General features: G+C 43.9%; 1 protein-coding gene across 1 annotated transcript in view; it reads left to right on the top strand.

Moving 5' to 3' along the window:
- The first annotated feature begins 1,255 nt into the window (after positions 1–1,255).
- Positions 1,256–10,499, top strand: part of plpp4 (phospholipid phosphatase 4) — a 44,727-nt gene continuing 35,483 nt past the window's right edge. The window contains exon 1 of the mRNA XM_086180329.1: positions 1,256–1,504. Coding sequence (XP_086036455.1) covers positions 1,416–1,504 — 89 coding nt within the window. The 5' untranslated portion in view covers positions 1,256–1,415. The remainder of the gene's footprint in view (positions 1,505–10,499) is intronic.

The raw sequence follows: 10,499 nt of genomic DNA, 5'->3' as shown, positions 1-10,499 counted from the left end.
CCTAAAAGGATACTTCACCCAAAATGTGTATTTTGCCATTCAAGTAACAAGGCATCAGTATTTATTTAATTATCTTCAACAAAGCAGAGTTTTAATGGGCTGTCTGGACCCGCCTCCTCCCCCCTTTAGCAGTGGGACATTGAACGATCACCATCTCTCCCCTTCAATTGCGACAGTTTAGCTGGAAATCTGAATAAAAGATTAAAAAGAGCCTTTACTCATAAAAACTTTATTTCTTGTTGTAAATGAAAGCAAGATATTGAGTTATTTTTTTCAAATTATATTCTTGATGTTCTTTCAGAGACCCTTCAAACTAAACTTCTAACTAAAACTTCCTTTAGCAAATTGAAAGAGCGGATCTATTTTGTATTTGATGCTAAGTAGAAGGCACATTTATGAAATATTCAAACTTATTCAAAATATTATTTAATTCATACAACTAAAAAAACAAGATCTGAGCTTTGTTTGATACATAATTTGTGTGGCTTTGAAAGAACTGCAGCTGCCAGGATGTCTTCAGCTGACCGTCAGCGTTCAGTGGGCGGGGCTTGGATTATTACGACAGCATGAAGCTTGACGGGACACTATTACATTTTTGTTTTGGCCTCTGTAATAATTTTCTCTGTTAGTTTTGTTCAGACTTGAATCATTTCGGAGACAACTGTGAGTCAAGAAATGCTAAATTTCAGGTTGGGTTTTTGGCAGAAAGAACCAGCCACGTAAATGTAGCTAGAAGCTAAAGCTAACGATCTTTGGTCCTGGGAGGCGTCTTTAATAGAATGTTTGTTTGTTCCAGGTGATGTTTCCTTCTTTTCTAGGGGCAAACAAGATAAGAAGACAGAGTTGCATTCATGGATGGTTTCTGGTTTCAATCATAGACACACACACACACACACACACAGAGAGAGAGAGAGAGAGAGAGAGAGAGAGAGAGAGAGAGAGACTCCTCACACACTCGGAGTCTCTCTTCACTTGGCAGCCTCCCTCTCACTTTCCTGCCCAGCACTAACACACACTAATGACCCTCTGTATTTGCCGTCCTCATCCCTCTGCGCTCCACAACTCCAGCCCCGTTTAAGTAATTGATCGTGTGAAGGAAGGAGACTTTCACTTGATAAAGGAGCAGCTGTCAGCCACGGAGTTGTAATAAAGAAACCCGCCCGAGGGGGGGTTGACACAGCAGAGCGGAGACAGGAGAGAGAGAGCGAGAGAGAGAGAGAGAGGGAGGGAGAGAGGGGGGGGGCGACTAGCTCCAGGTGACCGAGTCGTGATGGAGACGCGCGGCGAGTGTGAGTAGGGAGCGCCGCTTGTGGAAGCGCTCGCCTTGTTAAGGTGGATTATAAAAGTGAGCGAGATCCAGAAGTGACCAGGAGTTCCGCATCTGTGCGCCTCACTTGACGGATTATCTGAGAACCATGAATGTGTCGCCCCCGGACCGCAGGAAAAACATGCGCGAACTGGCTCTGGAGATCGGCATCCGAGTTCTGCTGTTCGGAGTTTTTGTGTAAGTAAAGCCTGCAGAGTTTGTTTTTTTCCCTCTGTGTGTGTGTGTGTGTGTGTGTGTGTGTGTGTGTGTGATTGTGTGTATCATCTTTGTGAAATCTATCCCAGCCAGCAGCTTTATCCATCCATGCGCCCTCCACACTGGTTGCTGTACGGGTGAGATGCCGCGGCGCGGTGCTGGACGAGCCGCGGAGCCGCAGTTCAGCACCGGGGACAGCAGTTCCCCGCCGACCGCTAGGAGCCAGACAGCAGCGAGACGTGGCGGTAACAGGTTGCAGAAGCCGGTTCTTGTAGTTCATCCCGTGAATCTGCGTGTCAGCAGTACAAGGCTGCGTTGCGTGTCTGTCAAAGCTGACATGAGTCAAACACCGATCCCGTGATTTCTGCTCAGTACTTTTTTGTTTTTGTTTTTTCTTCTCCACGTTGCTGTTGCAGCACGACACTTTATGAGAATCCTCACGGGCGCAGCCTTCAAAACTAACATGAATATGGATTAGTAATTGTCTGGCCTGGAGTTGGAAAGCCTTGTTTGCGGTATGACGGTGTCATTTATGGATGCTCTCCAGTGATTCACCCCACTGCTCTTCTTGGGTTTCTTTCTTCCGGAAATAAAAGTAAAAAAAACCTGCTCCTTTGATTTGGAGGTTGTAGCTGCTCTGCCTGCATAACTTAGACATATTATCATTAATACATGTCCCCGGGCTGAGTGGTCTGGTTCTAGTGTGCTGCCACCTAAACAGATTATCCAGCCAGGAAGAGCTTGGTGCTGCATGCACACTCCGTATTAAGGGACCAATGAAACATGTCAGCGAGGAGCATCCTGTGTTGAGCCTGCGTGGCTCCCCGTTTGGCTCTTATTTGTTGTTGCGTGTCAGCGTTTCAGGCCACGTTAAATCAAATTTCACACAATGTCATCATCCTCATCATGATCCGGAGGAACAGTTGTAATCTGCCCGTGAGGCCTCGCTCATCAAGTCCACCATCCCAGTAATGAATTGAGTTTAACTCCGTCCTCCTCGCCACACTCTCACATCTTCTAGCGAGCTTGGATTTGTGACCGTGGCCATAAACCAGCCTCGTCCATTCGTTCCTTCATTCATGACTTAATACTCACCTGATGTCTATTGATAATCTGGGTACTTGATCGCCCGACTGCAGCCTTTACCCCCACCTTCACACGTCCTTTATTCTGTCTCTCCTCTGGAGACCTGAACGGAGAATTTGTTGAAATTATGAACATAAATTATGAAGAAAACTATTGTCAATATGAGGAGAGTTTTTTTTTCTCCTTCACTTAACCTCTAATCTACGTTGTCCAATTAGGGACATGACTGCCCCCAATTAACTGTTCTTAGGCTCTCTCTTTCTCTCTCTCTCTCTCTCTCTCTCTCTCTCTCTCTCTCTCTCTCTCTCACACACACACACACACACACACACACACACACCATCAATGCAGGCTGCATAGTCAGTGTCGTTCTTTCATCCTATTCTATCCTGTATTAAACGCGAGGCTACGCCTCTCATGTACTCTCTACTCATGTAGAGAGATTTCTCCAGCTGTAAAAGACAACAAACGCTGTGTCAGACGTGAATCCCTGGGAGCTGCAGCACCGTTGCTATCCAGCAGGACTATTTATCCCCAACAGATCAGAAGGAGCTGCCCTGCTGCCCTGAAGGGCAGCAGTTTCCTGTTATTGTCTCCTTTTAAAAGCCAAGGTGGAGTCGGGATAATTGGGGTCAACTTAGTTTGTTCTTCCCTGGAAGCATGAAGGACAGTCGCCTGCTGCAGGAATCAGTCACTGTGCTTCTACACAGGGAATAAAATGGAAGCCTAAATGTTTATTTTTGCAGTATTTCCTTGCGTTGTCCCCATCATGGCTTTACTATTTCTACTTCAAATTGCTAAATTAAACAAATTAGAAGAGAAAAAAAGAACCAATTTCCCCATTTAGCTGCTCATATCCCTTCATAATTGTGTACCGGGGGGAAGCTGGAAATGAATGAATTAATCTTTGAGTTTGAGCTCATGTGGAGATGCGAATGCATCAGAGAGGCGTCTTTCATCAGAGATCAAACACGCCAGGGTTTGATTCTTTATTCACAGAGCGGATTTTCTGCTGTACACATACGGCGTTTGACTGGTCATCCTTGAGGACGGTCCCAGTCCAAGCCACACGTCTTCACTCTCCTCACGCTTCCTTCGAGGGGGAAATGAATAAGAGCAGCAAATTCCCTCCATTATTCGCTTTAATATTTAGTCTGCCTTTAAGGGAATATTACATTTGAGCTGCCCTTGCATGCCAAGCTGCCTGTCAGTTCCAGGCCTCAGGTGGTGCACTGATCCCAGCGCTGGGCCGAGTGTGTGATGCTAGTTTGACGCAAACCTCTCATGCCATACTGTCATCAGCACTGGGGGAGTCACAGATCTCCGGTAAAAGTTCAGTCCAAATTTAAATGACTCTTTGATGTTTAACTAAGTGGGAAAAAAACAAACAAACCTGAATCCGACACAAAAGATCAACTTTTTGTGGGAAGTTAGCGACTCAGTGTAGAGAAAGATGAGGATTCCATTCCCTGTAATCTGCAGCAAACAAGCGTAACAAATACCAAGAAGTAATTTCTTCCTTGAGTAGTTGTGCGTCAGATCTGTTGTCTTCAACCAATCAACACACGCCGCCTTAACAGATCCTTGAGCCATGAAGATGATTAAAATACAGGAGAATGCAGGTGGAGCCAATAACTATCCGGCTTTTGCCCTTAATGGAGGCTGGAAGAGAGAGAGAGAGAGAGAGCAGGAAGGACACAGAGATGAAAGAAATGAGAGAGATAAAATGAAGGACATGGAGATCTAGATTGTTTCCCAGATTAAGACTTGAGGCACAACAGCAGCAAATAAAGAGGCAACACAACAATTCTGAGAAGTCGTATCAGCGCCATCTAAAAGCCTCTGGATGGAGTGATTGTCCCGAGAAGACGGAGTTGCTGTGCCAAGGCCTGACGTGCACAACCAAACCGAGAATTTCCCAAGGACATTACATTAAAGAATGCAAGGTTTCATTGGAGAGTCACGCTCACGTTATTCATCCGTGCTCTGTCGTTTTGTCTTTTAAATATTGAAAACAATTAAATAATCCAAGCGATGCCGTTGCGATTATGTAAAATGACACCTTCAAAAGCGTTCTGCTGGAAATGAAAGGATACGCTAACTGACTTGTTTTCCCAGGCACATTTAATTAAGAGTCGGGAGGAGCAAAGGAGGCCGTAGCTCGGCCACATATCTAGCTTGACATATTTCTGCTGAATAATTCAAAAGCAAAAACGGTTTGTGATGCTGTTGGTAGGTATACGCCTGCAGAGCCTCCAGCTTCAGATTGGCAGCACTTAAAGTTTTGCATAACTGAATATTTTTTATAGAAAGAAAAAAGGAAAGAAAAAAGGAAAAAAAAACACTCAATTTTGTCGTGTATTTTTATTACACTGGCAATTAGGGCACTTCTGTATGCTTTACAGTCTTTGGTTTTATCAGAAGATCTTCTGACGATCACGACAGGCGACAGCGAGGCAGATCAGAGGCGACTTTAATGAGCATGTATGTGTTTTTCTGCTGTACAGACGAAATGCAGGCACCTTTGTTGGTTTTTCAAGGCTGTAAATTGTGTTTTTTTGTGTGTGTGTGTGTGTGTGTGTGTGTGTGTGCGTGTGTGTGTGTGTGTGCGTGTGTGTGCGTGTGTGTGAGAAGATAAGTGTCCTTCCAGAATGTTTGATGACTTACTCAGGAAGTTTAATTCGAACAACGACGTCTCTCAGCGACTCCTCCCACTCGTTACAGCACAACCTTGAATTATAACTGTCGTAGCCTAAAGAAAATAAATAGCCCCTTGGAACTGATTCCATTTTGATTTGTACCCGTCTGGTGTGTTTTATGAATGACAATAAAGCTCATGGGCGGTGTGGCTTGGAGGTAGAGTGGCCATCAACAGAGGGGTCGCTGGTTCGATCCTCAGTTCCCTCCCAAGACCATGTCCAAGCCCTGCCATGGACTGGCGACCCGTCCAGGGTGAACACCACCTCTCGCCTAATGTCAGCTGGGATAAGCTCCAGCCCCCCCCCACGATATTTAACAGATAAGGGGTATAGAAAATGGATGGATGGACAATGAAGATCATCAAAATTCACCACGATCACGAGATGGGTCCCCAGAGATACAAAGACAAACAGCACACCTCCAAATAGTCATAAATATACCGTGATAACTCCATCCATCCATCGTCATCTTCTGCTTATTCCTTACTAGTAAGGGTCATGGGGGTGGAGCCTATCCCAGCATCTACAGGCGAGAGGCGGGGTTCACCCTGGACAGGTCGCCAGTCCATGGTAGGGCCAACACACAGAGACGAACAACCAGTCACTCTCACAGTCACACCTACGGTCAATTTAGAGTATCAATCAGCCTCGTCCCCTCTTGATGTCTTTGGACGGTGGGAGGAAGCTGGAGTACCAGAGAGAACCCACACAGGAACAGGGAGAACATGGAGACTCACACAGAAAGATCCCGCAACCGAGCCGGGACTCGAACTTGGAACCTTCTTGCTGTGAGGCCACAGTGCTGACCACTGCACCACCGTGCAGCCCCGTGATAACTCCAATATTCATTATTTATCTGAATTTAAAACAGCCGTGGCTGACACACATTTAGGTATTTCACTAAATGACGTCTGGATAAACTTCATACTGCATGTACTGCATCTATAAATACCATGTATTTGATGTATTTCTGCTTGCGTGATCAGAAGACTCTCATAGACAAACATTCAAAGTCAAGAAGAAAGTGTTATATATGGAGTTATAGGGAGTGAAAAGAGAAAAAAACACATTAAAAAGCCTCGTATCATTCAGACAAGGCATATTAAAATCACATCACATAAAAAAACCCAAAACAACAGAAGCTACGTTGAAACGAGCCGGTAGTTGAGAACCGGGATAAATAAATTGATGTAAAGTGCTGAGCTGGAAGCAGGCTGGTAACAAATGCACGACTCTGTGCTGATATAGATATTTTACATGAAGAGGGACAAGGCTCTCTCTCTCTCTCTCCCTCTCTCTCTACATATCTATCTATCAATATATATATGCTCTACATCAACTCCTTCATCGGTGACTTGTTCTGCTGTCTTTCTGTGTTGTAGTGGTTCTAAAAAATGAGTAATCTGCAGTTTCTGCTTGTGCACTAGGGCGTATTTGTGTGTCTGTTGACAGCCAACGTCTGAGTCATCCCAGAGTAACCCTCATTATTTTACGGGTGGTGAATAATTGAGATCGCTGGCTTGACAAGTGACTGAGGTGGGAAGGATGTAGATGCTCTCTGACTGGATGCGGCCGACACAAATTTACCAGAGAAAACAATTCTAACGAGGATGTGACCTCCAGGAATGTTCAGTTATTGATCGTTGTCTGGAAAGGCACAAAGAAAACGCCCACTGTTATAAGCACACACACAAAAAAAAAACTCAACCTACTTAACCACTTGGTTCTTAAATTAGTTGCGTTTGAAAACCCGGCAGTCTATTGAGGGAGATCCAATTAAACCAAACAAAAGAAAGATAATTTGACAAGAACAGTTCAAAGCGTAACAATGCCAGAAGTAAGAGGCTTTTTCAAGGATTTACGCGTTGCACGCTGAATTTAATTTATGACTGTGGTGAGTTTTGTATCTGAGGGGTGAATCTGACAGACGAGGGAAGGAAGATGGATGGCCAATGTCACGAGGTGACTCAATTAAAAGGGCAGAGGAACCGTTTGTGTTTGCGGGACTGTCGGAGGTCAGGGCAGACCAGACCAGAGAAAAACGTGGATCAGCAAAACCGAGAGCAGGGGCAGCTGTGGATCAGAGGGAGAGCAGGAATTCCCTGACAGCTCAACGTGGCATCACTCTGCTCCGCCATCTCATCCACCGCAATCGTTTGATCAGCTCATTAGGTGTCACTGTCCCTGCTGTCATCCATCCCACCTCATCTCTTTATCCTTCTTCGGCTATCAGATCTCATTGGAAGTAACATTTCGTCCTGATGGAACCAGAGAGGCTCTTTTTTTTCCTTGAGGCGTCTCAGAGTGGCTGGAAACGTCACGATCCAAATGGGATCCAAACCGAGTGGTGCAGGAATCAAATCTCAAACCTGGACTTCCGTTGCGGAACGTCTGGTTCCTTTGTCTCAAATGTGGTTTTGAACGTGTTTTCAGTTAAAGGCATAAAATAACATCCGTAATTAATATACGTCAATACCACAGTCTTGATTTTCCGAGCATTTACGTCTTAAAAATGCAGTTCTACCACTAAACACAACCTTTTATCCTCGTAGCCCCCCCCCCCCCCCCCACTTTACTTCGTAACAGCAGAGTTGAAGTTGATAAATGTCTCCGGTAACGTTTCTGTCAATGTGATTAAACATCCCAAACGCATTATCATCCGTAGATTGTGAATATAGATTTTTGCATCAAATAAATGAGTTAGTGTGTTATCAGGATTTAATTTAACATCTGCAAATGGGATAATAATAATAATAATAATAATAATAATAATACTTCATAATAATAATAATCATGTGAAGGACGTCCCAGCCCTTCCTCTCCTGAGGTTGGAGATGCAGGTTATATCAGGTCAGACTCAGAGTGCTAGTAGACTTTTCAGGGGTCCTCTTTGACGACTTCACCAACTGATGATGAGCGAGGTTAAGTTGCTGATCTGGGTAAAGCAGGTGAAGATGAGTGAATGACTTCAGGGTGATTCTCATGTGCAAAGCAGCAGATCTCTGCATTGCTTTACCTGCCTTATTCCCTCGCTCTCTCTCTCTCTCTCTCTCTCTCTCTCTCTCGCCCTCATACTTCCCCTCTCTGCCTCCTCCTCCCACCCTCTTTCTCAGGTATTTTATTACATCTGCACCATTACTGTCATTTCCAGTGCCACACTCTTATCTGTACTGAGACAGATGAGGGGTTGAGGAGATGAAAGAGTCACCCTCCAAATCAGCACTCTCCTGGCCCACATCTCAAAATATATAACAAGCAAGCCCCTCTCCCCCGCCGCACAACCCTTCATCAATTTTGTGTGTGTGTGTGTGTGTGTGTGTGTGTGTGTGTGTGTGTGTGTGTGTGTGTGCGAGCCTAGAAACCTCCCATCATAACTCCTCTGTGGTCTCCTCCATTCACTCTCTATTTGCCACAGCAAGGTGAATCATCAGATGTAGAGTAGAGGGAGGTTAAGACACAACACTGACAACTTTTTAAACTTTAATCATGTTGAAGTTTAATATATATATATATATATATATATATATATATATATATATATATATATACACACACACACACACACTTACAAAGTGTAACCGATATTGAATTTATGTCAGTTTGCTACAGCAGGGAGGAAACACTGACAGACCTGCACCTGTTTTACAGGACAAACATGTATATTTACAGGACAGACATGTATATTTACAGCACAGACATGTATATTTACAGGACAGACATGTATATTTACAGCACAGACATGTATATTTACAGCACAGACGTATATTTACAGCACAGACATGTATATTTACAGGACAGACATGTATATTTACAGGACAGACATGTATATTTACAGCACAGACATGTATATTTACAGGACAGACGTATATTTACAGCACAGATGTGTATATTTACAGGACAGACATGTATATTTACAGCACAGACATGTATAATTACAGGACAGACGTATATTTACAGCACAGACGTGTATATTTACAGGACAGACATGTATATTTACAGCACAGATGTGTATATTTACAGGACAGACAGCACACAGAGACATGGATTGCAAATATTCCTTGTAGAGTGGATGAACTAAATGAAAATTTAATGAATAAAAAAAGCAGGGGGAAAGACAAAAAAATGGCCTACAAAAATGTTGACGTAGGTTGTGATTTTATTTTCCAACTGTCGAGCAAAACACGTTTAATTTTTTTAAAATTGTTTTTATAAAGAATCACATGCTTGCAAACTGAAGATTCTCACAGGTGTTTACGTGTGAAAACATGATTCTGCATCCGTGTCAAAGTCGGAGGGTGAATTTCTCAGCTTCCAACCTTGAAGCCTTCCAGGACCAGAAGGACGGATGAAAACGTGGCTGACATCAAACAGAGGCTGCTCTCCCTCCTGATCAGGTTGTTTTTTTCCCCCGCATTTTCCTGACTAGTTTGTGCAGAGACCATCATTTTTATACATTTTTAAGTTGAGAAACAGCCGATGTCAAACAAAGAAAACTTGAGAATTCTAAACTGAACTTCTTTGTACTTTTACTTCTGTTTTGAGGACAGCACTGACGCCATTTTGGAGTCCATCAACGCCCGCGTGAGGAGTCATTAAGTTCCTCGTCAAGTTACCATACATTTACCCGTCTGTCTGTGAGGAGGAACGCGGCGCACCGATGTTGGGACAGACCAGTCAATTAGCGTTCATTTTTGTCCCTTATTTGTTAGCGTGGCTTGATTGAATAGGCTCTTTCTGCCGCAGCAATTTTGACATGTCACAGCAAGAGTGAACACAGGTGAAATTGATCAAATTAATTAGTGTGCCACAGCCATTCCAATGAGCCAGCGCGCAAAATAGCATGTCGCGAAAAAGAGCTGGGCCTTAATTAATGTTATTAATTGCACCTGTGTTTACTCTGCACTGACAAGAGCCACTTGTTCTCGGCTGTCATCACTCTCTGCACCGCAGCGTGCATCAAACATAAACCCTTTAATATGTGTGTAAATCTTTCTTTTAAACAGAGAGATTCGGTCAAAATCACTAAGTCTGGTAACGGCACTACATTACAATTTGAAAGGGCCAATGAAGGAGAGATTTAGTGATTATTACGCCCCACACTGGACCGTTTGCACAGCTGACATTTGGTCAGGCAGTATATGCCTCCCCCGGGCGACCTCAGCCAAACCCAACATAAAAAACCCATTCCAACC

Source organism: Aulostomus chinensis, chromosome 16 (assembly GCF_037954235.1).
Source record: "Aulostomus chinensis isolate RoL2024-O1b breed Wild chromosome 16, RoL_Achi_v1.0, whole genome shotgun sequence".
NCBI lineage: Eukaryota > Metazoa > Chordata > Actinopteri > Syngnathiformes > Aulostomidae > Aulostomus > Aulostomus chinensis.
This window is presented reverse-complemented; position numbering and strand designations above follow the sequence as displayed.